We start from the raw sequence: 27,562 nt of genomic DNA on the forward strand, positions 1-27,562 counted from the left end.
TGTCCTGGTAGCCTCAGGAGCCACTGTGTCCAGGACAAGGCCTGTCCCGTCAGCAACACATCATCTAAATCAAATCATATATTGGGCTCTGCAGGACTGGGAGCAGATGGTTACACTGGAGACCACAGCCGCGGCTGCCACCCCTCATGGTATGAGCCCTCCAGGCACACGGCTGTATATGCGTGTGCACGTCTAGGCACATCCTGGCATGGGGCCCATGCACGGAGGATTTGCCTGTCTCCAGTCCCTCCTCCACTTTCACCTAACCTCAGGTGTCCCCTCCCCCTGGAGAGCCTGAAGCCCTCTGGTTTGGAAGGGAAGGAGATGTGGGTGAGGGGGGTTGAGCATCGAAATGATGCTGGGATCTACAAGGAGGGACTGAGGAGCCAGGTAAGAGCCTCCTGCCCCCGCACATCCACCTTCGCATCTCCTCCCTGGCCTGCAGGCCGGGACGTGCTGGCCCTCTCCATTGCCATGGAGTGGGGATTGGGGAAAGCAGGGGAGGACCAGGTAGAGAACGGGTTGGAACAAGGGTGGGGCAGGGTCTGGCTGTCCTGCCAATGTGCTGTGCCTTGGAGAGGGGAGAGGAGGGAGGAAAGTGAGGAGTGCACGGGAAACAAACCCAGGCAGGCTCTCAGCACTGGGCAGAGGGAAACCTGGCTGCTCCTCCCACAAGCAGCTGAGCAGGAAGGGCACAGGGAGCCTGGGCAGCTTCGTCTACAGGGTCCCCACACCAGAGCATGGAGTGAGCCCTGGGAGGGGACCACTGTCGAGTCTGTGGAAATCTGGGCTTTGTGGCCTGGATTCCTCTCAGCTGAGAGTGGGCAGGGGCAGCTGAGGGTTCCAAAACATTTCCCTACAGCCCAACAGAGTAATTCTGAGGCCCAGAACCTCAGGCTTCAGAGGACAGCGCCTGCCAGCCACTGAAGCCCAGGGCTCCCCGCCCTGCTTCCCCCACCCAGGTGTCCCACCTGAGTAGACATCCAGGCCGGGCATCCTTGGTCGTGCACTCATTCAGAGAGCTGACAGGTTTGGCTTTGAGTTCTGGGCTCAGACTCCGGGCTGCAGAGCAAGGGAATAACCACTGTTAGCCCGGCCCAGACCATCTGCAGGCGCCAGGTCTGGCTGCTCCTTCCTCCAGCTTCTGGAGGCTCAGCACAGCCTTAGGCAGCCTGGCCATGCCAGGCCCTTCCCACGTGGGGGTGTGGGGCGGGCTGAGCACCTGTGGGCAGGTTTTTTCCCCCATGCGTCCTGCCTCTTAGGAAACTCCTCACAGATGAGTTAAGAAAGGCTGAGCCTTTCTTAGGAGGTGGGGGATTCTGGAATGTCGAACAACTCAAGATCCCTTTGGGTTTCTGGGAAGACAGACTCCTGGGAGGAGAGTCCAGGGGAACCAGCGACAGAGCTAGGATCCCAGACACATTCCCTGAACACACTGTCCACACGGAGCCTCAGCAGAGCACGCTGACCCCGGAAGAAAGTCCAAAGGGTTGTCTCTATATATTCCTCCAAGTAGAACCTGGCTTGCTTACTGTCTGCAAAACAACTCAAGCGTGGTGACATTCAAAGTTGTCTGAGGACTAGAAGGTTAGAGAAGCACCCAGATCAGAAAGAACAGAGCCTGGAAAGCCCTTGGAGGAACACAGTCCATGAGGATTGTGGCAGGAAGGGCTTGGGGCAGTCTGAGTGGCAGACTCCAAAAGGGGCAGAACAGGACCAGGACACAGCTGGGGGTTCAAAACTGGCCCCATCTCTGCTAATTAGCTGTGTGATCTTGGGCAAGTTGCGTAACCTCTCCAGGACCTAAATTCTTTGAGAAAAAACAATAAGTCCCACTTCTTGGAGGTTAGAGATGCTAACTGTGAAACCTCCCTAGGATGCATAAAACACTAGGGGCCCAGGAGCTTGGGGCCCAGGGAGTCGGCCGCCCTCCCCACATCCTTCCTCTGAAGCCCACCTGCAGTGCTGCCCAGGGCTCGCCACCAGCTCTCAGCCTGCTCTTCGGACGGTGCTGCAAACAGGATCTCTGCCCCACTGGTCAACCTGGCACCCACACAGTCACAGGTCAAACTCCACTGTCCCTTTGGGGACCCCCATGCCTCCAGCCCCCGCTGAGCCAGGTGGCTGCTGGGGGCGATGCCGGAGTCCATGTCTCTCCGCTCACCTTAAGGAGAATGTGTGTTTCCTGCCATGGCGGCCCCGCAGCCTCTCACACCGGGCTCCCGTGAGGTCAAGGAGGGCTATGGAAGCTACTTTCTGAGGAGAGATGAGAGGCAGGGGTCACTGCGGCCATCTCAGCTTTTCCTTGTGGGGTCCCTCTGTCCTGGGGCCCCTCTGCCTTGTTTCCCAGCACCCTGATGTCTGCATCTCCCCTACCCCGCCTGGTACCTCCGCTGCCATCCTCTCATCCAGGAACAGGCTCAGAGAGCTGCCCTGCAAGGTCCCGCGGCAGCTGTCCCAGGAGCTCGAGCTAGGCTGTGGAGAGGAGGCGGGAAGGTCGCATGAGCCACACGCAGGAAGCCAGAGCTAGGGCCTGTCCACGCCTCACCGTGTTTCTGGAGCTTCCCAGGAAAAGCGGTGGATTGGACCAAAGTCCCAATGGGGAAAGGGAAGCCACAGAGGGGCTCTGACGGGAAACCAAGCAGAAGGGGAAGAGCAGGTGGGGAGGAGGAATCCCAGCACCTCCTGGGGGGGTGGGTAGGTGGGGGTGGTGGCAGAAGCTGGGAAGGGTCCCAAGGAGCCAAACTGCCTGGACAGCATGGTGGGGGGTGGCATCTGCCCAAGTTCACAGTGCAAGGGTGCCAGGCCCAGATGGCTCTTCGAGCCACTCAAGCGCTGCTGCAAGTGGGGAGCTGCCTGGAGAAGGAATCTCCAGGCACTCACCTGCCTCCCGCCAGGCAGCAGGTGCTGCTTGAACTCCAAAGACCCCTCCATGGTGGGGGTACCCTTTGCATCCTGAAAATGCAAGATGGGGCCCAGAAATGTCAGGACCAGCACCCTCAGGAAGGTGGGCAAGGCACCCACTGCCCCCGGCTCTCTCTATTCCTCCCATCCAAGTACTAACCAGGCCTGACCCTGCTTAGCTTCTAAGATCAGATGAGATCGGACATGTTCAGGGTGGTATGGCTGTAGACAGCCATCTTTATTCCTAATGACCTTCAGCTCCTGTGCCCGGGCTCCCAGCACTGGCTCCAGGGTGTGGGCCCTCACCCCCACAGCCCCAGCCCCACTGCATGCTCCAGGGAGACCACGGCGGGGGGGTGCCTGCAGCCCCATGGGGACACCTGCCTGGGGGTCCCTCGTCTCAGCCAGCTGTGCTCCTAGCCCCTGGTGTCCAGAGGGCCTCCACTGAAAGGATGTCAGCGAGCTGCCAGCTCTCCCGGGCTTCAGCTCCTGTGGCTGCAGCAGGAGCTCCTGTTCCATCTTGGGGAGTGAGCAAGGTGGGCAAGGTGAGCCAGGTCAGGGAGACCAGCCACACCTCGGGGTCCCATCTACCTCCCCTCCCCCAGCCCTCCCGGTCAGAGGGGGCCTGCCTGCCCATCACTAGCTCTTTCAGCTTTGGCTCTGGAGGCTCACACCCAGTCCACAATGGTGCTTCTCCCACCACCGCAGCTGGCCAGGGAAAGGAGCAGGTAAGGCAGGGCCGGGTGAGGGCTCAGTGCCCTGGGAGACACTGACTTGCAGGCTGAGAGGGACTGTTCCCCCACCAGCCCTCAGCCCCTAGCCGAGGCAGTCGTCACCTCTGTCTTCTGCATTTGGGCAAACTTCTCTTCCTGGGCTGCCAGCAGCTTTTCTAAGTCCTGGTGTCTGTGCAGCAGCAACTCCACATCTGACACTGAGTGCTGGGGAGAAGCATGTTCAGGTGAGGCCCAGCTTAGGGGGGGCCCAGAGCCTGGTAGCCAGCTAAGGGGCAGGACCCCCACTCACCCCATAGTCGGGCTTCAGCAGGAGGCCCTCCCGGCAGGCCAGCCAGGCCTCAGCCTGCTCCAGCCTCTGCCGAAGCTTCTGCAGGCCCCAGCTCTCGGCACAGCATTGCCAGCGCAGGGCCCAAGCCTCCTCCAGCTCCTGCAGCCGCCCTTCCAGCTCCTGCAGCCGCCCTTCCAGCTCCTGCAGGCACTCTGTCACCTGGTGGGGAGGGGCTGCTATGGGTGACAGCTTGGGTAGGGCTCCCACCATGGGCAGGGTAGGGCTCCCACCATGGGCAGGGCAGGGCTGGAGAGCCAAGTGTTAATGGAAGTGCAGAGGGAAGGCTGTGAGACCCGCACCTGCCCCTTCCCAGCCTCTCTCCCTGTCTGCGCCCAGCTTTCCTTTCCCGCTGGTTTCCATGCCTGTGAGGGGCCCTGAGGCCCTGGGCAATCAGGCTGTATCCCGAGCCCAACCCCAGGCCCACCCTCTGAGTTCACACCTCCGCAGACATGAAGTGGCTGTTGTCCACCAGCTGTTGTCCTTCCTGCCGCAGGTCCTGGGCTTGAAGGCGGCACTCCCTGATTTCTTGCCCCAGCTCTTCATGCTGCCCAAGGAGCTGCTCAGCCCCCGCCACGTCCTCAGCCAGCTCCTCGGAGGACGCCAGCTCCTGCCTCTCCTGTGCCCATGCTCTGTGGGGCAGGGAAGGGAGCTGTTGTCAGGGCTGGCTGGGGAGCAGGGGAGGGAGGGTCCAGCTCCCCCAAGAGCCAGCATACCCCCACCCCACAGGGTAGAGCTGAGCCGGCAGCTGAGGTAGGACACCTACAGCAGTTCCTGGCAGCGCCCGAGGAAGGCATGGCCCTGTGCAGCCTGCGCCAGCCACTGGCCTCGCTCCTGGGCCTTCGCCTGCAGGGTGGCCCAGGCCTCCTGTACCTTGGCCAGGCCCCCCGGAGCTGCAGGATGTAGCTGGCCCAGTCGGCAGGCCTCCGTCTGTACCCGTGCCACCTCCTTCTCCATAGCTTCCAGCTCTCTCTGCAACCAGAGCATGAGATCAGGCCTCAGTCCCCCAACTGAGCCGATGCGTGCTCTGCATTCAGGAGCACCAGGCCTCTCTGAGGAACCACCTCCACTCTGCTGCACAAGCTGGGCCAAGTCCTAGGGCCCCTCGGGGAAGGATCTGGGTTTCTGGAGAAGAGGCTGAAGCAGGCTGGGGTGGGAGGGCTGAGATAGGTCCCCTCAGCCACCGCCTTTGGGCAGGGGCTCAGACAGGCAGGCTGCAGGGCGTGGGCCTCACCTCCAGGTGCCTGTGCTGTTGCTGCAGGGTCCGCACAGATGACAGGCTGTGGCCTCCGTCCTCTCCCTTCATCAGGGCCGTCTTCTCCTGCATTCTTCCCTGGAGCTCAGCCGCTGCCTGCTGAAAGCTGTGGACCTCATGGGCTGCAGCCAAGTTCTGGGAGAGGAGAAAGGACCTGCTCAGGGCTGTTCTCTGCTCCCAGGATTCCTTTCTCCCTGGAGACATGGCCTTCTGGGCCACCTCCTTTTGAACAAGGAGGACCATGGGGCTTGATGTGTCCCCAGGTACAGAAACCATCCTCCATGCTGCAGCCCTCAGTGAACGTGATGATATGAGTCTGCGGCAGGCCAGGGGGTGGGGAGGGCGGGGAGAGGAGAGGGCCTCGTGCATCTCAGGGAAAGGCAGACGTGAGGTGTTGGGTCCACGTGAGGGAGCAGGCCGGTTCTCGGGGATCTGGCTGGCCCTGGCAGTACCACCTGCAGTGCCTCTCATGGGGCTGGGGGACCGGGTCAGCTCAGGAGGCAGCCCCAGCCCAGGACCTACAGAGATGGAATGTCCGGGGCTGCAGCCAATTCCTGGAAGAAAGCTGAGCAGGTGAGGGAGAAGACGCATTCACTTGAGGCCATCAGGGTGTGTGTCTTGTTGGAACCAAAGCCTGTGGTAAGGAGGGCTTAGAGGGATTTTTTGAAGACTCTGACACCCCTTAGCTTGGCCCGGCCTGTGATCACCTACCTCTGTGTGGGCTTTTATTGCTTGGTCCAACCTCTCCCAAGCGGCCTCAATGCAGCTCCTCTGGGCTTGGATGTGGGGATAGCGCCTGGGTGCACCCCGCTCCAGGGTGCCTGCCAACTTCCTCAGGGCATACACCTTGGCCTGGCCCAGGCTCTGCACTTCCTTTCTGAAAGCATCAAACTTCTCTTCCAGCACCTGCAAAGGTATGAGGCCCAGCAGGGTCACTCGAGATGTTATCATGAGCTCTCAAAGCTCATGAAGAGCTCAGCAGACTCTGATGGCTCTGAAATCCCTCAGCCCAGGTTCTGGAACCATCGGGATCCTCCCTAGGACACCCTCTCCAGGCTCCTTTCTGCTGACTCCCCAGCAACCCTTTCATCCCAAGGCAGGCCTTCCTCAGCCTCTGCCCACTCCCCGTGAGGTTTGCTCAGGAGTAACTCACCTTGACACCCTCCAGGTCCTGCCCGTAGTCCTGGGACTCGGCGGTGGCCGCCTTGGTGGTCAGTCAGGCGTCGAGGAGCAGGGTCTCTCGCTCCAGCTGGTGTAGCTGCAGCTGCTCCTGCAGCCCGTGCCCCCTGGCCTCCGCCCTCCGCAGCAGCTCTGCGTGGGCCTCCTGAACTGCCTGCAGCTGGGCTAGCACCTTGGTGCTGTGGGAAGAGAGCGACAGTCTGGACTGCAGCCCTTCCTTTCCAGGCTGGAGCAGTCTCCTGCCATCTCTGTAGGGGGCTTCTCTCTGCTTCTTCCCGGATGGTGTGGCTTCTGCCCACCTTTCTGGGTTCTTCCTGCTCTCCAGGAGTGCTGCTGTCTGCTGCAGCCGCTCGATGCGTGGGCTGAACGCTTCCAGGTCTCTCTTGGTGGCCTCCAGCCGCCGCAGAAGGGCCTGTGTGGCTTCAGCACTGTGGCCCATGTCCTCGCTGTCCAGGACATGGCCCCGCTCAGCCAGCCAGGATCCCGCCTCCAGGAGCTGGGGGTGACAGAGTGGAGATCCGTTTTCCCGGGGCACCCTCCAGGGCTCAGGATTTACAGCCACGATTCTCAGCCTGGCTGCACAGGGGAATCACCTGGGAGCTGTCATGCTCCCTCGGCCTGGCCCCACTCCTAAGCAGCCTCATCTGGTCCGGAACACAGCCAGGGCGGCAGTGTTTTGTAAAGGGTCCAGGTGATTGCTTTTTTCCATGCAAAATAGACATTTTATTCTTGGTTCATAGGCATAGATTTTGTCACTTAAAACCAAGTTTTAGCAAATATTCCTTGCAGTGTTTCTCCCTTTCATTTATTAGCCTATTTACTTCAGTTTTTCTTCCTTTACAATTGTATTCACCATTGTGAAGTAATTGAGGTATAATTGTCCGAGTGAAGGTTCCAGGTGATTCTCATGTAAAGCCCTGGTTGAGAACCACTGATCTAGAGGGAAAAAAGACAAAAGCCAACCCAGCCAGCAGCTGTGTTCTGGGAAACATGTGGAAGGAAGCCCTTGGGGGCAGGAGACCACTGAGTGGAGGAGACGAAAGGTGCCCAGGCCAGGAGCCCCGGAGTGACCTCCCGGCCGCACTCGCCCTGTGTTCCAGGCCTGCCTGCTGTGCCCTGCCCATCACTCCCCTTACCTCAGTCAGAAACTGCTGGGCCTCCTGAGCCTGCTGCAGCAGAAGCCGCCTCCACGCCGCCTCTGCCAGCAGGTGGGCCATGGCCTTCTCCAGCTGCTGCACCCGGGCGGCCACCTCGTGGGCAGCAAAGTGCCCAGCACCACCCGGGTCAGAGCCTCGTGGCTGCTCATCTCACTCTCCAGGTTCTGTGGGGGAGGAGGCAGGAGGATGCGGATGTTGCTGACCCTTGGGGGACTCCCACAGTTGTGCTTGAAGTTTCACGGGACCCCACTAACTTGTCCCCAAGGAGTTCCCTGTCCCCATGACTCCCAAAGAATCCAGGGCATCCCAAAAGCCCCACAGGCAGAGAGTTCCTGGCTGGGCCACAGAGAGTGCCGTTTGCTTGGCTGAGAAGCCCTGCTCACGTGCGAGGCCGGCCCTCCCCGGGTGGGCCCACACCTGGTGCTGCTCCTGCAGGTGCCGCACCGCACTCAGGCTCTGGCCATAGTCCTGGGCAGCGGCCAGAGGCAGCTTCTCCTGCACCCAGGCCATTTCCTCGTCGGCGTCCCTGAAGAACTTCAAGAGGAGGCTCCGGGCCTCCAGGGCCATCCTGCGCTCCTGCAGTGGCTCCCTCAGGCTCTTGAACCTGCAGCGGTGGAGGGTGGGACCAAGGGAGGCAGGGACCAGGGTGTCAGTATTAGGGATACCTGGTGACACAGATCACCCAGCTGTGGCCCTCACCATGGGCAAGGGGAGAAAGTGAGAAGACATCAGTTAAGAGGGCAGGGGTGGGGGTCCCTCCAGGAAGGCAGGGAAGAGAAGCTGAGGGCACGGGTGGATCTACCTCTGAAGCAGCCGCCGGGCCTGTTCTTCCACATCTTGGGTAAGGCAGTGGCCTTCCCTCACAAAGGCCTGGGCCTGGCCCAGCAGTGCCTCAGCCTGCCCGGCCTTCTTGTCCACTGCTGCCTCCAGCTCCCTCTGTGTGCCCAGGAGCTCGCCCACCCCAGGCAGGGCCTGGCCCACAGTGGGGGCTCTCAGCTCAACCTCGATGGGCTCCAGCCAGTTCTCCAGTTCCTCCATGCTCCACCGCAGACGCAGGGCCTAGGGTAGAAAGTGAGGTAGGCAGGAGGGGAGTGGCCTGGAGCCCGGCCAGCCAACCCTCGGCCTGCACAACCTCACCTCACAGGCCTTCTGGAGCTTGGCCACCTTCTGGGAGTTGTCTTGCAGCTCACCCCAGAGTGCTCCCAGCTCCTCCAGTCGCTCCTGGATGGCCTCCGAGGCTGGGTGGCCCCCCTGCAGCAGCCTCTGTCCCTCCTGCAGCCACAACATGAAACACACCTTGTGGACTCAGGACTGCCGGTACCAGGGCACTTGTGTTGACTCTGACCACCAGCACTAGAGCTGCAGAGTCCCTGCAGTCCAGCTGCATGATCTTGAGCAACTTTCTTTACCTAAGCCTCATTTTCCTCATCCGTATCATAGAGAAAATAATGGTTATTTTGTTTAAATGAGATAAGTCATATAAAATACTTAGCAGGGTGATTTATATCAGAGGGAGCCAGCCTGGGGTCAGGACCTGCCTTTGCAGGTGGAAAAGAGAATGTTTTAAAAAGTGCTATGCTGGGCACAGTGGCTCATTCCTGTAATCCCAGTACTTTGGGAGGCTGAGGCAGGTGGATCGCCTGAGCTCAGGAGTTTGACACCAGCCTGGACAACATGGCAAAACCCCATCTCTACCAAAAATATAAAAAAGTAGCTGGATGTAGTGGTGTGGGCCTGTGATCCCAGCTACTTGGGAGGCTGAGCTGAGAAGATCACTTGAGCCTGGGAGGCGGAGGTTGCAGTGAGCTGAGATCTTGCCACTGCACTCCAGCCTGGGTGACAGAGCAAGACCCTGTCTCAAAGTGGCTATGTTTTGGCTCCTTCGCTCACAGGACTGGTGGCTATGTCCTGTTCACATCAAAATGTTATCTTTAAAATTACTGAAAAGGTGCCATTTTTGGAGAGGGTGCCCACCCCCCCCCCCCCCGCCGGAAAGCAACTTCTCACTACACTTCTGCCTAAACAACCGCTTAGCCAGGTGCCTGCACACAAAAAGTACTGGATAACGCTGGCCACCGTTACTGTGGTTCAGCACCAGCTCTGGGGCACTGTCCTGTGTTCTGCCTGGAGAGCTGTCCCACCACCCTCCTGCCTGCAGGGCCTCACCCGCTGCAGCTCCTGCTGTTGGTGCATGCTCGCGTCCAGCTCCGCCTGGAAATTCTGCTGCTTCTGTAACTGTGCTGGCAGCATGGCTGTGTCCAGCAAACCCTCCTCCAAGGCCACCAGGTTCTTCTCCCTCAGCCACGCAGCCACCTGGGCACGTGGGGAGGACAGGCCTGCTGTCCAGGGCTTTCCCCTTCCCCTGACCTCTGGGATACCCCAGAGGAAGGGTGGCCTTTCCCTGGGTCGACTCCTTCCCCACCATGACCGCCTCCCTCTCCAAGCGAGGCGAACCTCCTGGGAGTCCTGCAGGAAGGCCTGCAGCTGCCGGAGCTCCTCCAGGCGATGGCGGCAGGTCCCGGCTTGCCTGAAGAGCGCCTCCTTCCTGCCAGGAGGAGAGGCTCATGGGCCTGGAGCCACCCCCGGGGCCAGGTGGGGTGCCCGTCCAGCCTAGGCTTTCTCGGGTATGAATATACTCCGAGTCTGGAGTTTCCTTTGGAATAAAGATACATTGCACTCCCCTTCTGTATTTGTGTCTGTTATGCGCCGGATTTTGTACCCCCAAGTTTGTTTTTGTTTTTGAGACAGAGTCTCACTCTGTCACCCAGGCTGGAGTGCAGTGGCACAATCTCGGCTCACTGCAAACTCCATCTCCCGGGTTCAAGCAATTCTTCTACCTCAGCCTCCCGAGTAGCTAGGACTATAGGCTCACACCTCCAGGCCCAGCTAAATTTTGTATTTTTAGTAGAGGCAGGGTTTCCCCATGTTGGCCAGGCTGGTCTTGAACTCCTGACCTCAAATGATCCACCTACCTCGGCCTCCCAAAGTGCTGGGTTTACAGGCGTGAACTACTGCACTCAGCCTGTACCCCTGAGTTCTTATGTTGAAGGCCTAACTCCAGAAGTGTTTTTGGAGACAGCGTCTTTAAAAGAGGTAATTAAGTGAAAATGAGGTCATATGGGTGGGTCCTAATCCAGTGTGACCTTGTGAGAGGAGGCAACTGGGGCAGACACAAGCACAGGGGACGATCTGCCTCCTGCAGGAGGGCAGAAGCCAGGGGCTAGAAGTCAGGGTGGCACTGTGCTGGGGGAAGCTGAGCCTGCCAGGAACCACCTAAGGTGACTGGGGGAGGGGGTGGTGACAGAGACCAGCAAAGCAAAGTTTGCATTCTGTTAATTCAAAGACCTCCACAGGTACCCAGGTGTGGTCCACCTGCAAGAATGGAGAGGGGGTGGCCCCGACCACTGCCAGGACACCAGCACAAGGAGCCATGGCATTTGTGGGTGCTGGTTGGCTCTCTGATCGGCTCTCTGAGAAGGACAAAAGCCCCCACCAGTCTGGGATCTGGCTTTTGACCGTACCTGCCTTGATCTAAAAGTCTGAGGAGCTGCATGAAGCAGCCAGACCCGATGAGCTTTTACAGGGAAAAAAAAACTGCAGAGCTGGGGTCTCATGGGCCATGCAGGTCACATGCATCTGTGTCTGAACTTCAGTTAGATGAGCTAAGACCAGCACAGTGCTTTCGTCCTCATCACAGCCGTTAAAGCCCAGGATGTGAGGCTCAGCTGCCGTGAGGAGGAACTTGTCTGAGTCCTGCCATTAGTGGGCAGCACAGGGACGCAGGGCTGTGACCCTGGAAGGCCGATGCTTGACCTCTGTGCCCTGAGACCTTCCGTTTCGTGAGATGATTTCCTCTTGGTCTCCTAGCATAAGCCTCTCTTTAAACTCCCTTTGATCTCAACTGAATGAAGAAGGAAGTGGGATTTTCCACGTGGTGTTTGATGTCCATAACAGGCAGACACATTGCAGGGCCAGGGGTGGTGGGGACCCCCGGCATCTGACCTCAGTCCTTGGACAAGGCTGGTGAGCCTGGGCCAAGTAGTGGAAGGGTGGGAAGGGAAGAACCGGGATGCCAGATGCCTGTGCCAGCCCGCCCACAGCACCCCTCACCCCAGAGCCACCACTACCTCAGAAGCATGGCCTGGCACCTGTCCAGGGCACTCTGGGCCTCGGGGTGCCCATCCTGGTGCAGGCCGCGGGCCGTGGCCTCCAGAGCACTGATCTTTCCCGCCTGCACCTCCAGGTCCCGCTCCAGCATCTTGTGCTTCCACAGAAGGGGCTCCATGGGGGCCAAGGGGTCCTGGTGGGAGTGGGGAACCCAATACTGTCCATGAGCCTCCCCCTCCCATCCCAGGCTACCTGCCTTCCCACGTAGAACCATCCTACCAAATGCTCATCCACAGAGCGGCTGCTCCGCCCAAACACATCCCTCACATCCCTCAAGGCTGTTTCCAGCTTCAGGACAGTGATTCCCAGCCAGGGGAGGCATTTGGATTAGGGATCAAGAGCCAGAATCTCTGAGGCAAGCAGAGCTTTTTCATGTAAGGTGAAAGCTCCCTCCTCTGCACTCCCTGGAGGACCATGTTAGTCCCCAGTTATCCTCTGAGGTCTCCTATAAGTTACACTCGTCTGCTTCAGGGTTGGGGCAGTGGCGGGAAAAGCCAACCTCTAGGCATTTGGGAAGCGAGGAGGGCAGGGGTGAGGTGGCAAGAATGGGTCAGGCCCACACAGGCACTCTAGAAGCTCCTTGGTGTTCGTGGTGGGGCCTGCCCACAGCTGCATGGGAACTGCTCTAGATGACGGGTAAGTAACTGCCCAGTGACGGATGTGGCCCAGGGTGGGGAGATGGCCCAGAAGGGGAGGATCCCTGGCCTAGGGAGCTCAGGCAGCACTGGCTGGTTTGACCCCTAATGCTGCTCTTATAATTCCCCCCTCCTGCCCATTCCTGCTGGGTACCTACCCATAGACCCTCACTGGCTAGGGAGTCTTCCTTGCTGCAAAGCCAACGTTCCATCTTCTCCACTGAGCTCAGAAACAGCTGAGAACAAAGGAAAAGGCAAGAGACAGTCGGTGGAGGGTCCAGCCACTGCAGTTGGAGTGACTGTTCCAGTGGCACAAGTTAGGGAACCAGGGTCCTGGAAGGCAAGAGTGCTGAGTGGTGGGGAAGTCCCTGGCACAGCAGCCCCCTCCAGTCTTAGCCTTGACCAGAGGCTGTGGGGTCAGCGCAGGCCCTGTTCGGGGGGGCAAGATGCAGGCTGGGGATGGGACTGTGCCTGCCTGTAGCTCCAGGGCCTGCTGCAGCTGTAGCTGATGCTCCTGCCAGGCCCCTTCCAGGCTGCTCAGCTCCTGTTCTAAGCCAGCCAGCACCTGGCGAATGTCGGAGCTGAAGGTGTGCCCCGCTGTGAGCAGTCGCTGCCCAGTGCTTCGGGCCAGGCTGATGCTGTCTGTCCAGGAGTCCAGCTCGGCCTGGAACAGGACTGGGCTCAGATCACTGGGGGCTGGAAGCAGCCCAGCAGGCAGGAGAGAGGTGGGGAAGCAGCTGAGGAGTGGGAGGCTGGAGGAGATAGGCAGGGCGGGACACTCAGGAGGCCCAAGAGCAAGGAGATGAGAGGAAGGGGAGGGCAGGGCGGAGCTGAGAGCCTGAGAAAGGCTTGGGCCAGCTGCCCATTCACCTTGCACTCCTGATGCTCTTCTAACATACACCGGGCTTCTACAGGGCTGCGAGGAGTGGGGCTCGTGTCCATCTGAGCCCGCAGCCTCTGGGCACTGACCAGCAATTCCTGCAGCGTTGCCTGGAGTTTCTGAGCTTGGTGCAAGGCATCCAGCGCCTCCCTCCTGCCCACAGCACTCATCAGCTAGTCGTCAGGCCTTCAAACCCCTCTCCTCCATGCCCACTGGTGTCTTCTGTCCCTTAATCACCTCAACCACAGGAGGGCCCACGGGCTGGGAGTTACTGGGAGGACAGTACAGTTATTTGAAGGGTGGAGAAGGAATCCTAGGGGAACACGGGCTGAGGGGAGCTGTGGGGACTGAGATGCTGGAGGATGGGTCGGCAAGGGCAAGGCCTGTGGGTTCATACCGCTTCTAGGCCCTGCTCCGGAGCTGCCACCAGCTCTCAGCCACCTCCTGCTGCCTGTGCCTGAGGCCGTGGGCTGCCTCAGGGCTTCTTTGGCAGAGGCGGCCCACTTCACGCTCTAGGGACTGTGGGGGAAGCCGGGGTCAGAGGCTGGGGCAGGGGAGCTCTGGGCCACCCTGGCATCCCAAAGCCCCTCCTCCCCACTTGTGCCCAGGGTCCTACTGAGGAGATGCCCTGGGCCCAGCTCTACAGCCAGCTACGCACCTCCACCTGGGCCTGGATGGGGTGCACTTCCCGCTCCAGCTCCTCGTGTTTCCGCAGCAGCCTCTGCACGCTCTCCAGATCTTTCCCACAGTCCAGGGCCTGGATCAGGGCTTCCTGGAGGAGGGGCATGGCCAGTTACCTGCTGGGCCTTTGCTTCGGCTCCTCCTTCCTGGCAAAGGGCCCAACCACTGGCTTCTGTGTGCACAGCAAGTCCCCAGCGTGATTTCCTGGCCCCGACTTTGAGGGCCAGAGATCTCTTCCTTATGTGAGGGGGACGATTCTGAGGAGCAACTCTGGATTTGGAGTCTCCTCTGAGGGAAGAACCTCACGTGTGTGCTGCTTCCCTGTACAGTCTCACTCAACTCTCATCCCTTGAGGAGCGAGAAAGAAAATAGAGCAAGGATGGACAGACAGGCCTGTGCCGTCATTTGAGGGCAGAAGCCAGCGGAGGGGACAGCCAGGCATGCCCAGCACAGGCAGCAGCACCTGTTTCACACAAGGGCTTCCTAGACCGGGTTCTAACTCTGCCAGATTCCAGCCCGGGGCTCTGTGGTTATGTACACAGTCCCAGGGCAAACCTCCCGAGGGTTTGGGCTTCCTCAGGGATGGGAGGAAACAGAGAGTGTGTTTTCTGGCCTCTGGACCTGCCATGTATCTGGGGACCAGATCTGGGGGAGAAAGGAGACAGGGAATCCCCCACTGAGCTTGCAATGGGTGCTTCTATGGTCCTGAGTTGATCCCGAGGGCCAGCCCATCAGATGTCCCTGGTGCAGACTGCTGGGACCCACCTCCAAGTACCCAGCTGAACAGGAGAGGCCAGTGAGGGGGGAGACGCATGGGAGACTCTAGGCAGCGCCCCCTCCCCTGACTGCATTTGCTCACAGCCCCCACTGGGACCTCTTTCCACCACGTACCTTCTCCTGAATCCTCTTGGTGACATTGTCCAGCTCTCGGGACAACACGTGTATCTCCAAGGCCCCTTCGAGCTGCTGCTGGTACCGGAGCAGGTTGCCATGGAAACTCGCCCACCTGGCCAAGGGGTGGTGGTGTCATGTGGAGCCTGAGGTGGCCTTCCACCCCTCTTCCCGGCCCTTTGGTTCTCCCCAGCCTGGGACTGGCCTGTTGTTGAGCTGGCTTCGCCGCTGGCAGATGATCTTGACTTCCTCAGGGTCCCTGTTCTTGAGCTGCAGTGACAAGTCACTGATGCTCCTGATGCAGGCATCACCCACTGTGTCCTGCAGGGGAGATATGGGTGAGGGCATTGGCACCCCCCATGCACAGCCCCTTCTTCCCACCTCAGCAGGCACTGGAAGCATGCCTGGGCCCCGGAGCACGAGGAACTGCATATTTGGGCAGTGGGAAGAACTGCCTCCTGCCTCCTCTACTGCGGCAGGTCCCTGAGGTCACCCCATCCAGGTGAAGTGAGCAAGATCAGCTTGGAGCCTGCAGCCCCAGAGTCATCTCTAAGGCCAGAAAATGGGATCCCTGCACTGGGTACCATGTAGGAGGGGGAGAGTGGGCACATGCTCACTAACAGAGACTCTTGAGACGGAGTCTCCCTCTGTTGCCTAGTCTCCCTCTGTTGCACTGTTGTAGTGGCACAATCTCAGCTCACTGCAACCTCCACCTCCCTGGTTCAAGCGATTCTCCTACCTGAGCCTCCCGAGTAGCTAGCACTACAGGTGCCTGCCACCAAGCCTGGCTAAGTTTTGTATTTTTCGTAGAGACGGGGTTTCACCATGTTGGCCAGGCTTGTCTCAAACTCCTGACCTCAAGTGATCTGCCCGCCTTGGCCTCTCAAACTGCTGGGATTACAAGTGTGAGCCACTGTGCCCAGCCACAGAAACTTTTAAAATGAAAATTCAGCTTCTTGGTTGAAAAGAAGCAAAGGGAGGTTGTAGAATGGAACAGTGAGCTCTGGCTTCCTGGGGTTTGGGTGTCCCCACCCCAGGACTCGTCTGAGCTGAGGCTGGTGCTGCTTGGACACTGGATGGGGTTTAAAGGTACACAGGGAGGGGTCCACCGCAGGGTGTGGTTGCAGATCTCCTGCCTCTGGCATCTGTAGAGCTTGTTTAAATTTCCAAAGCACTTTCCTATGAAGTGCCTCATGCAAGGTAGGCAGGGAAGGACATTCCCCTCCTTTTATAGATGCCGGAGCAGAGCTCAGAGGCTAACCTGGCTCCTTTGCGGCAGAGCCAGGATTCAAGCCCAGCTCCTTTAGAGTCTAGCTCTCTTCCTACTGCAGTATCTGGCACAGTGTCTGTGAAATTCCACCATTAACAAGGGATGTCTTAGGTTTAAGCACTGCCGCCTCTTAAAAAGTAATACATACATGTACCGGGGGACAAGGTTAGCACATTTGGTCTTTAACACCTGATTGTCAATACATTTGCCATTTTTTTTCCCTGTATACCACATAAGAGAAATAGATGTTTGGTGTGTGTATGTGTGAGGGGGCGGGTGTGGGGTGAGGAGAAGACGCTGAGACGCCGAAATAGTCACACTGAAGGTGGGCGCTGATTATCTGCCACATCCAGGCATATGTCCTATCTTTTTAAAATTTTTTGAAATAATTATAGATGCCCAGGAAATTGCCAAAGTCCTGCAGAGAGGTCCCTGTGCCCTTCCCCAGCTTCCCTTACAGCAGCATCCTATATAATGATAACATTAAAACCACAAAGCTGACGTTGGTGTAATACTACCAACTAGACCAGACCTCATTCAGATTTTATTAGTTTTTGCAAGTATGCATCTGTGCGGGGCAGTGGGGGATAGGTCTATGCAGTTTTATCACAGCTAGAGACTCACGTACCTGCCATCACACACGTGCTCTCTTACCTCTGAGGTGGGTGCTACCCCCATTCTAAAGAGGAAGGAGTGAAGGCGGGTGAGAGGAGGGAGCCTGCCCGAGGGCATAGGAGGAGCAGGCATGGCGCCCACGCCCTGCTCTACAGCCCACACTCTTTCCCTGCTCTCAGTTGGATTTTCAGTGCGGGATGCATGGCCAACCTCTACCCAGCAAGGCCCCCTTACCCCGGCCGAGTTTCCTCGGAACTCGCAGAGCCACCGTCAGAGCTGCAGGCAGTGCTCCAGGTCCTGGCCCAGGTCACCAATATTCATCTTCATCTCCTGTGAAGGCGGAGGGTGGGGAGGGAGCGCTCTGAGCACCAGCCCAGGCTCCTGGCACCTGCTGCTGGGGATCCCTCCTGTCAAGGGAGGGCTCCTCCCCCCATCTCTCAGCCCCCACCCAGCTGGGGCTACACCTTCTCCTGGATCCAGGCCTCTGCAAGGTCCACTCTCTGCAGGAACTCCAGGAAGTTCCGCCTGTCCTCCAGCTCCTGGCCCCTGAGGGCCATTGCCTGCCTCAGGTCCTCCCAGTGCTTCCGCAGGCCCTGCAGCCGCTGGGAGACCTCTCCGGCTCGAGGGTGACCCTGTGCCAGGAGAGCCTCTCCCTTCTGGAGGGAGAGAGGGGACACAGGACATCTTGCCTGCTGCACTTCCTCCTAAGTCTGACATGGCCCCTGGGCCACACTTTGGGGCAGGCATGGGGCTGAGGGCCCTGTTGTTACCTTGGCAACAGAGGTCATGACCTCCTCATGGGCCTGGACTTCAGCTTCAAAGGCCTGGTGTTTCAGCAGGGGCTTCAGCTTATCTCTCGGGTCCCCAGGAGGGATCGACTCCTTCAGCTGCTGGGCCCACGCCTGGATCCAGTCCTCAGCCTGGTGGGGGTGGGACATGAATGCTGCAATGTTCTGCAGCCTCAGGCCCCAGACGCCACAGGCCTAGCCCCCAGCCATTCCCAGGAGGCTGGCCTCAGGGGTGGGGCGGGCAGCACCTGGTAAATGAGCCCTGAAGGTTCCAGCTCCGGAAGGTTGCTGCAGGAGGCAGCCGGGCAGGGCCTTGGGTGGGCTCTCGTTTTGGAGGTGTGGCCCCTACTCCTGGGGCCCTGGGCTGCTCTGCTCCCTTCCCCACCTCTCTTGCCCTGGCGCTGCTAGAGCTCGGGACACTGGTGGGGTCTCCACGCAAAGGGGCTTAGATCCCATGTTCTGGGCTCCAGCACAGCCTCTGGGAAAGCCATCCACCCCCGAACCTGTTTCCGCCTCACAGTGTTGCGGTGTGAAGGCGGCTGAAAACTGTCGAGTGTGGTTCCAGTGGAAGGCCCTGGGCTGGGGGTGCCCTCTGACCCGGGTTGCGGCCTGGGTGAAGCTGGCCATCAGCAGGGAGGCATGCGGGGTGTGTCCCCGGCTCTCCGCCAGCTCCTTCACTCTCACCCGGCGCTGCTGCAGGATGGGAAGCTGGTCCCGCACCCAGGTGCGCCGGAGCGTCTTCAGCCGCTCACGCAGGGCTGCCTCCTGTGGGGCAGGGGCACAGCTGCTGCTCTCCCACCCTGGGCTGGGGCAGGGCCTGGCCTGCAGGGCTCACAGTCCTTTCTTTGAGGGCCCCAGAGCCCTTACCTCAGCCCCATATGGCTGAGGGGTGTCTGATCCTCCCAGCCACAAGCCAGACCAGTCTGCTCCCCAAGGACCACACGGTGTGGACAGAGCCGAATGCCCCGTGTGGGTCTCTGCAGTGTGGCCCATCTCCCCCTGGGCCCTCTTCTTGAGCCACACATACAACTTGCTCAGTCAACCCCAACCAGGCCCCCAGCCTCGCAGGCTCATCAGCACTGCCTCCAGGAAAGCACCAAGCGCCCCGTGACCCCCTTCAGGACTCTCCCGACCACCGCGTTCTGACCACGCCCAGGCCTCCTGACTCCATTACCTTCTTGTCCTGGGCAGTCAGAACCTTCAGGAAGACCTCGTGCTTGCAAATCAACTGCTCTACCTCTTCCACCGAGCTCCCCAAGGCACTGGTTTTCAGGGAGACCTGGATCCACAGAAAAGTCAAAGAGGCCACCAAGCCTTCCAGCCAGCCAGCCCCTCCAGCTGCAGTCTGTGCCCATGGGCACTCTGGGTATGGCAGGGCCTTAGGAGTGCCCACTGAGCTTGGCATGCAGCTGTGAGGAGTGGGAGTCCAGGTTGGGAGGCTGCGACACCTCAACCTCTGCACCATGTGGGGAGCATGACCAGCCTCTGGCCAACTTCCTCGGGGCTCAGTCTGGGATAGGGGCTGGGGATGTCAGTGGACGCTCAGGGGCCTCAGCACTTCACCATGGCCACCTGGAAGGACTTGTGCACAGCTGCCTCATATTAGAGAAAAAGCCAGAGAGGCGGGAGGAAAGGGACTGAGCAGAGAGGGGAATGGAAAGGAGGAGCAGGAGGCTGAGCGGAGTGTGAGGGCGGGAGGGGACCTGCCTCCTGGGCCGTGAGGATCTCCTCCAGGCGGCCGCACTCTCTGAGGAAGAGCTGCTCCTGCTGCTCGGCCTGCAGCCTCTCTTGCTTCCGTGCCCAGGCCTGATACACCTGGTCCCGCTGGTCCTGCAGGGCTCGAAGCTCTTCCTGGACCTGGGGATGGACACATGAGGAGCCTCAGCTGGGGAGGGTGGTGTGGGTGAGGTGAGGACCGGATCCTGAGGGAAGCTCCTGAGGAGAGGCCAGCATGGCACAGTAGGACGGGGCACCAGGTGGCCAGGCACAAGCTTGGTCAGCTAGGGTATGTGGGGGCACCTGGGGAGGGGGCCCACCTCCTTGGTGGGTGTCCCTGCAGCAAGAAGTGCCTGCTGGCCCAGCTGGGTGGCCTGCTGCCACAGCTTCTCCCGGGCCTCCAGCTCCACCCGGAGCCACTGGTGGGCACTGAGCTTCTGCGGGCCGCTGCTAGGCTCTTGCGAACTCCCCTCCACCTGCAGGTCCTGGCGCATGCGGGCTGCCCAGGGGGCGTAGTCACGCACCTGATCCCGGGGACATGGAGGGAGAGCCGGGTGAGGGCTGGGCTGGGCAGCAGGAAACCAGGTGCTGAGGCAACTGCAGCCCACCTGAGTCCACTCACACAGCCCAAGCCGACCTGGGTCAGGGCCTCGGGTGAGGCACGTGTGGCCCTTTGTCACTTGGTTTCTCTGTTCTCATCCAACCCGATCCCCCCAGAACCACGAACCCCCTACATGAGCCAGACCCTCACCACGACACGTCTCTGCCCTTTGTTCCTCCTGCCTTCCCATCTCTACAGAGCTCACCTGGATGAGGCCATGAGAGGACTGGCGGCTAGCAAGATCAGCCCCATCAAGACTGCTTGATGGGGAAAGAAAGCTCACCTGCTCTTCAAAGGCCCCTTGGCCGCCTTTGCCTGGCAAAGCCTTCCCTGGTATTTGATATTGCACTGCTCTCCTTGTTCTCTGAATTACTAATTTAACCCTTACAGTCTTCTGCTGATTTGGGTACAACTATACAAGATTGGTGCTGGAGGGACTTCAGGCCCTTGTCCAAATATCTCATTGCATGGAGGAAGGAAGGGTAAATGGCACAAAGAGTCTTGTAAACTCTAAGTGCATGACAAACCCAGGGTTAAGTGCCTTGCTCAAGCTCACACTGCTAGCAAATCAGCAGAGTTAAGTCCCTAAACTCAAGCCTTTTTGCAGTGTCAGTTTGGGCCTCCTGGTCTGCCAGGTCCCAGGACAGTGGGATGCCGGGGACATCCTGTGGCCAGGACCTACTGTCCCAGTCTGATTCTCTGGGTTTCGGGCTCATCTCCCCAGGAAGCAGGGATCCATGAGGGCAGCAGTTCCACTGTCCATAGCTTCTATATTGCCCTCCTCTCTCCACCCGTGGCTTCAGCAGGGAGCTGAAGACAGACATTAAATAGATACTGACTGATCCAGAGGTCACTGTCTAACATCTGGGTCTCCAGTTATGAGCTTTCCTGGGCAGTTCTTACTCCCAGCCCTGGCTGGGACGCTGCATGACTGCCCTGCCACTCACCTTGCTGGCACTGACCCAGACCCTAAGATGTCACTGCTACGCCCATGTGCTCAGCCCCTGACCAGCCAGACTGACATCCCGTGTGCTTGTGCTCTCCCACCCGAGTCCATGCTTCTTCTCCCTCTGGAGCTGGAGGGCCTCATGCGTGCATGCCCATGCATGGTGCAGCACACACACATGCACACACACGCCACCCAAGGGGCAGAAGCCCTCACCGCCGTGCGGAAGCGGGCCAGGAGGCATGCCCGCTCCAGCTGGGCCCTACGCTGCTCCATGCGTCACTGCAGCACTGCCCACGCCTGCGTCACAGCTTGCTGCCTCTGCTGCACCGCATGGGCCTGAGGCCCCGGACACAACTTCTGCACCCTGCCTGCAGTCTCCAGCAGTTCCTGCAGCTGCGGGAGGGGCAGGGAACAGGGAGGCAAGGGTCATGTCCTCCTGATTATCTCGCAGATGTATCCCTCGCCTGGGAACTCTGGCCCCCTTGGGCCACGTCCTGCCATGCACAGTAGGCCCATGGGAGGCTCTGAGGGAGAGTGGAAAATCTAGAGGAACAGGCGGGCCAGCCTGAGGGGGCTGCAGGGGCCTGGGTCGGAGAGGCAGCCAGCTGGGCTCACCTGCCGCTCGGTGCCCACGAGTTCTCGCTCCAGCCCCTGGTGGCTTCTCAGCTGGGCCTCCAGCCCACGCAGGTCCCGTGCCACATTGTTGGGGAGGCTCGTGGCTTTCTCCTGAGGAAGGGAGAATGCCGAGGAGATGAGGGATGTAGGGTGGGCACTGAGCCTGGAGTGTATCCACTTCTAGCCACCCCTCCGGCTCACACCTGGACCTGGGTGAGGACTTCCAAGAGATCTCTGTGAACTCTGAGGGTGGTCTCGGCGTCTCGGAGCGCGTGGCCTCGGGCCTGGGTCAGCTCCCACAGCTCCGACCAGGCGGCCCTGCCCACGGCGTGTGGAAGACCAGCCGGGGATCAGCTGCCGGGCCGTCTCATTCCTCCCTCCCGCTAGGCCTGGTCAGCCCGCTCCTCTCTGAGTTGTATCGGGACTTGCCCAAAGCTCCTCCTTCTTAAAACCTCTCCCGCCTGTGGCCCTGCCTACGCACCTTCTTCCTGGGAGCCTGTCTTCTAGCTTTACCATGAATTCAGTGCTTTGCTGCTGTAATGCTCAGCACTGCATGGTATCTGTGCTGTGATACTCCTTACATCCTGTGCTTTGACTCATAGTGCGTCACCCAGGTTATGATCACAGACGCTTTGTGGGCAGAGGCCACATCTCTCCGTTCCTCGCTAACTCTGCAACTGGCTGAGCTCCTAAGGCTTCTGCCAGGCCAGGCTCTGGGCTAGGGGTTATGAGCAAGTCATGACCTTGCCTCAAAGCTCACAGGCTGGGAGTGGATCCAAATCAGCCAAGTGGACAGCTAGGAACCACACGAGTCATGGGGTGTCCCGAGTGAGCACAGGAGCTGGGGTAGCTCAGGGGAAGGCCCTGATGTCTGGCCCCACCATCTTCCCACAGCTCCTGCTCTCAATCCTGGGAGCAGGACTCTGACCTGCACACCCAGCCTCACCTCCCTTCACAGACCAGAGCCTGTGGCGGGCTCAGCTTCTCTGCAGCTAGGCCCCCTGCAGAGCCCTGTGGGCAGCCAGGGCCAGCGTGGCCCTCACAGCATGCCATCCCCTCTTACCACTCTGGGCCCTGCCTGCCCAGCTCCTTCCCCCAAACCCCATGCTGGCCTGGCCCGCTGGGCACTCACTGCAGATCCTGCTGCCTCTGATGGACCATGGGGCCAGAACTGTGCCCACGCTCTAGCAGCCTCTCTGCCAGCAGCCGGCAAGCGGCCACCCGCTGGCTGCCCATCTCCACTTGGTGCTGAAACTTTGCAAACTTGGTGCAGAGGTGCTGAGAAGAGGGGAGTGGGTGACAGGGTAGCCCCCGGCTGGTTAGGCGTCAAGCAGCCTGGGAATTGAGGCACCTCAGTGCCCAACTGGGTGATGTGGGCTTGGACAGCCACGGCGTCTGCCCGCTCCACTCAGGAGGCCCCACCTCAGCCAGGGCTCACCGCTCTGCTGCCACCTTCTTCCGCCGCCCCGCCAGAGCCAGCTTCCCCACCCCATAGGCTCTTCCCCAGGGCACCCTCCTTGACCCTGGCCCTCTTCTCACCAGGGCGTGCTCGGGGTCCTCCCCCAGGCTCTCCCCTCCTTTGGCTGCCTGCTTCTGGCTTGCCAGCCAGCCCTGCAGGTCCTCGGCCTCCCTCAGGAACTCGTGCAGCCTCAGGGTCCCCTCCAGTTCCCGGTCCCTGTGGTGACAGTCCGTGGTTCCCCAGAAGTGAGTTGCCCACCCCCCTGGGGGCCAGTCAGGCCAGCCAGAGGGGCCAGTCTGAAAACTGGGGTTACTCATGGTCTCTGTCCAAGCCTGCGGCTCACGATTCAGGGAGTAGTAGACACAGCAGTGCAGGTGTAGGGGCAGAGGAGGGTGTGGACGTGGGGAGATGGACTGCAGGGAGTTGTGGGGCCTCACTGAAGAATTTATGGAAAGAGGTGAGCAACACACACCCTTCTCCCAATGCATCTCTACAGCCTGGGGTCATGGGTTCTGATTGACTTTGGGCCATGGCATGGGAACAGTCAGCTGTGGCTAGGCCTCCTGTACCCACTGATGAGAGGGGTTATGGTGTCCTCACCGTGTGGCCGCCAACTCCTGCAGTGCCCGCAGCTGCTCCCGGAGCCTCTCCCACACCACACGCAGCTGCTCAGGGACTTCGGGGCCAGTGAGGGTTTGGGCTGTCTGGTCAAGCTCCTCCATGGAGCTCCAGTAAATGGCTAGTTCCTCCTGTAGAGCCTATGATGCATGAGGACCCATGCCAGGCTCAGCCTGGGTGACTCATCCACCCACCTGTCCGTCCCCCACCCATCCAGTCACCAATCCCCATCCATTCACCCACCACTCACACGCCCATCCATCTACCTCAACTCATTCATCCACCCACCCAGCATCCATCTACCCATTACTGATGGAGTAAGTACTTATTGTTCCATAAAGTGAACACCTGGTCTGTGCCCACTGAGGGCTCATTATTTAGCAGGGAAAGGTGAATGCTGGCTAATCTGGGCCAAGGAAGGGAGGGCACAGGAGGCATTAGACTGGACCCCAACATCCATGTGTAAGAGAGAGGCAGAGTTAAACAAGCTGTCCAGTATAGCCGGGAGATGGGTGCTCCGTGAGGCCAAGGCTACAGGCCTTTAGAAAGACCTTCTCTGAAGGTCCTGTCGCAGAACACACTGGAACTGGGGCTGTGCAGGAAACATGCCCAGACAGGAGGACAGTTCAGTGACAGCAGGAACCGGGACTGCCGTGGGCTCCAGGCTTTGAAGCTTGTGTGGTTCTGGGAGTCCGAATTCAGGAGTGAGGAAGGGGACTTCGAGACCTCCCTCCCTTCAGCCAGGGGATGTTTGTGGGAGGAGGTCGGCTTCATGAAGGGCATTTGGTTAACCCGAAGGATGACGGGTAAAGCCTGGGAGGAAGACACCTGTGGGAGACGTGGAGCGGGCTGGGCAGGTGACCTTGACAGAGGAGAAAAGTGCCAGGGGTGGGGTAGAGAGGAAGCAAGAGGAGGCGGAGAAACCCCAAGGCCACAGGGAGAGGCAAGACTCGTAAGAAGATGAAGGGAGAAAGCGTGTACATCACAGTGCCCAGGTTGCCTTGGAAGAAGGGGCACTGTGGGATCTGGGTGGGCAGTGGGGATGGGGCTGTCTGAGTCTCCAGGAAGCAAGAGCAGGGCTCCGTGCCTCTGAGAGAGGGAGGGTGACAGCCCTCTCCCCGTGGTCCATCATCACCCAGACCACACTGCAGGGGAGGCTCAGGACGTGGTACCTCGTGCTTGTTAATGAGCCTGAGGGTGGCTGCCTCGTCTCTGCCATAGTCCCGACTGCTCACCAGCGGCCGCTTCTCCTCCACCCAGCCCTCCAGCTCTGACACATCCAGAAAGTACTGCCAAGAGTGGGGCCAACTCACCTGGAGGATCTCAGACAGGACCCTCCGTCAGCCCTGGAGACATCTGCCCCTGCTCTCCAGCATCAAAGGGGCTTCTGTGCCCATAGGGGCACCCATCAGCTCCCAGCCCAGAGCCCCCACCACTGATCCGCCTCCCTGAGAGTCCCACAGGTGGCCCCTCAAGGAGCCCTGACTTCTGCCTCTTCCCCCAACCCCACCTCTCTGCATCCTACCTGCTGGAAAGCGACAGCCTGCTGCAGACACTGGGCCCGTGCTTCACATGCCCTCTCCAGCTCTGCCCAGTGGCCTTCCAGCTCCTGGCACTGCTCCACGATGTGTTGGGCTTGGGGGTGCCCTGAGGCTGCCAGGCTCTGCCCAGAACTCAGCACCCGTTGCACCTGCCCCTGGTGAGCTTTTACCTCCACCTGGAGCTCCTGCCACAGAGTGGCTTGAGAGGCTGCTGCTCTTAACCCAGGGGCGTCCGGAGCAGAGCCATGGATGTGGCTCCAGGCCCCAATCATGGCAAGACCCCCAGGGTCAAAATAGCTGGGGCAGAGATTTGGAAATTGGGATACCCAGGGGTGAGGGCTTAGAGGCCAGGACACCTGAGTAGGGGCAGAGGGTTTCTAAGGTCTGGGAAGCGGATGTCGGTAATCCTGTAGGAAGAAGAGGGCTATTACCTTGTGCTTGCAGTGAAGGCTCTGGGCACCATTCAAGCACTCGGTATAGCTGGTGGGGCTGCCATGGGGCATCTGCTCAGTTACCCAAGAGAGCTCCATGTTGATCAGGTGGCAGAACTGGTGCAGCTCCACTGAGGCCTGCAGCTGCAGGCCCCGGATGGCCAGATGCCCCTGCAGAAGCTCCAGCCTAGGAGGAGGAGGAAGAGATTGGAGAGGGTGGGAACAGAGTGAGCACAAGGCTCCTGGTTCTCTCCTTGGCCAAGCCAGGGCCCGTGAAGAACAAGACCAGGGAATAGAGCAAAGCCCCATCTGACAAAGGGAGGCAGTGGAAGGGCGCCAGGGCCCCACCTCACGGCCTAGATAACTCGCCTGACCGCACTGTGGGGGTCCTGCTAAGGAAGCATAATGGGGTCTCCGACCCTCCCATCCCAGAATGACTCTACTCATAAGGGAGGAGGTCTGGACACCCCGGTCCTGTGGGTGCCATCTTGTGGGACCTTAAATTCACATGGAGGAGTGACACACAGGTGGGTGGGAGGACAGACCCCACCTCTGGAGGTGCTTCTGGGTCTCTTCCAGGATGGCCGGGGAGGCGGCCACGCCATGGGCCTTGGAGGCGAGGGCAGCCATCTTGGCAGCCAGGGTCCGGCTCTCACTCTCCAGCTGTTGGTGCCATTTCTGCAGCCTCTGGCTGGAGCGCAGGTCCTGCCCTGTTTCCGAGCTCTGTAGGGCCCCTTCGAGCTGCTCCAGCTGCTCCTTTGCATCCTGGGAGGGACGCATGGAGCTGCATTAGGTTCTCTGTGTACAGCACAGCAAGTGGCCTTCCCGGGCTCAGGGACTGTTGGACTTTTAGGACCAGATTCACCAGGGAGCTCTGTCCCCACCACTGCCAACCCTCGGCCAGAAGTGCCCAATCTTCCCCTGTTCCCTCATGCTTCTTCTTCCCTGGGGGACTCAAGTGGTGCTGACCACCCGCTGGGCACACAGGAGAGAATCCTGCATTGGCCGACTGAGCAGAAAGCCACGCTCAGCTTGTCCTAGGCCAGAAGCCTCCAAAGGCTGCAGAGCCAGGGTCAGCAGAACACCCAGACTTCTCCCTCCCCGTTCTGTCCAGCCCAGCCAGGCCTCGGTCTCCCTCTTGTGCCCTGTGCCTCTTCCCAGTGGACCTGCAGCTGCCTCAGGAGTTGCTCCTGCTGTCCAGCCTGCTGGAGCTCGTCCCCACGCTCAGTCATCTTGCGGTTCAAAGCTTCCCATTTGCTTCTCAGGCCTTGAAGCCTGGTCTGTATGTCCTCCTGGCCACAGGGCCTCCTACTCAACAGCTCTCTCCCAACCTGGAGTGGAGATAAAGGCCCAGGGAGTTTGGCTGAGCTGCTGGTACCACCAGTGGCCACAGCAGGCTGGACCTGGGTGGCAGTGGAGGTGAGGGGGTGACCACAGCTGCACTCCATGGGCTGCCTGGAAGAAAGCAGTTCATGTGGCCCCAAAACTGCAGGTAGGGGGGCTTTCCTCTGACCCCTGCAAATAGAGCAGGGTGAGCCAGCATTAGGTTGGTGGCTGGGGAGAGCCGTGTTCTGGTAGAGGTGGCCAGCTCTGGGACTTGCCATGGAGAGTTGTAGGGGAAGGGATGGATGGCAGCAGCTTTGGGGCTGGTTTGGGTGCCAAGGGGATGCCAGCAGCATCAAGGAGGCTTGCGGGGGGAGGTTCTAGGTTCACGCTGAGGCTGATTTTTCCTTCAAAGACTCTTCCATGAAAACAGGTGGTGCAGTAGGGTTGGGAATTTGAAGACAAGGGGGCTCTGCACCCTCTGTCCCGTGTCCCCCACCTGCTGCAGGGCCTCCACGTGTCTGCGGGTGGCGAGTAGCTCGCTCTCAGCTGCTTCGTGTCGCTTGAGTGTCTGCAGCATGTTTCTGCGCACTCCGGAGGGCTCATGCGCAGCCCTAAATAAATGGGGTACCAACATTTCTACTCATTGGATTACAAGTTCTCAGGCATCCAAAATGATGAACAAAATGACAATTTCTAGGGCTTCTGTGGGAGAGTATGGAAAGGTCTTTTTGAACCTTTTAATGCTGTCAATGGAAGAATGATGAGGTTCCTAAATTTGGAAAGGAGACATTTCTTCATTTTTATGTTTATTTTTATTTTTTTTGA

The 27,562-nt window shown here is 59.6% G+C and overlaps 1 protein-coding gene across 1 annotated transcript; it reads right to left on the minus strand.

Moving 5' to 3' along the window:
- Positions 1–121: 121 nt before the first annotated feature.
- On the minus strand, positions 122–27,371 carry LOC129138557 (spectrin beta chain, non-erythrocytic 5-like). Its single transcript, XM_063807813.1, is given in 48 exon segments — positions 122–1,062; positions 1,958–2,043; positions 2,165–2,256; positions 2,389–2,475; positions 2,884–2,955; positions 3,289–3,423; positions 3,741–3,842; positions 3,928–4,125; positions 4,406–4,595; positions 4,730–4,935; positions 5,198–5,353; positions 5,930–6,124; positions 6,372–6,576; positions 6,697–6,893; positions 7,534–7,673; positions 7,676–7,718; positions 7,972–8,158; positions 8,357–8,613; positions 8,692–8,826; positions 9,721–9,867; positions 10,009–10,099; positions 11,682–11,854; positions 12,515–12,592; positions 12,832–13,020; positions 13,227–13,389; positions 13,634–13,755; positions 13,895–14,008; positions 14,809–14,923; positions 15,014–15,129; positions 16,928–17,023; positions 17,158–17,349; positions 17,464–17,613; positions 18,079–18,246; positions 18,656–18,760; positions 19,189–19,338; positions 19,518–19,721; positions 20,961–21,140; positions 21,363–21,473; positions 21,566–21,680; positions 22,495–22,640; positions 22,902–23,037; positions 23,422–23,579; positions 24,612–24,728; positions 24,965–25,165; positions 25,412–25,598; positions 25,962–26,176; positions 26,578–26,742; positions 27,234–27,371. Coding segments are annotated over 48 exon segments (7,095 nt in total). The 3' UTR covers positions 122–892.
- Between the last annotated feature and the right edge of the window lie 191 nt (positions 27,372–27,562).

The sequence above is a fragment of the Pan troglodytes genome, chromosome 23, assembly GCF_028858775.2.
Source record: "Pan troglodytes isolate AG18354 chromosome 23, NHGRI_mPanTro3-v2.0_pri, whole genome shotgun sequence".
Lineage (NCBI taxonomy): Eukaryota > Metazoa > Chordata > Mammalia > Primates > Hominidae > Pan > Pan troglodytes.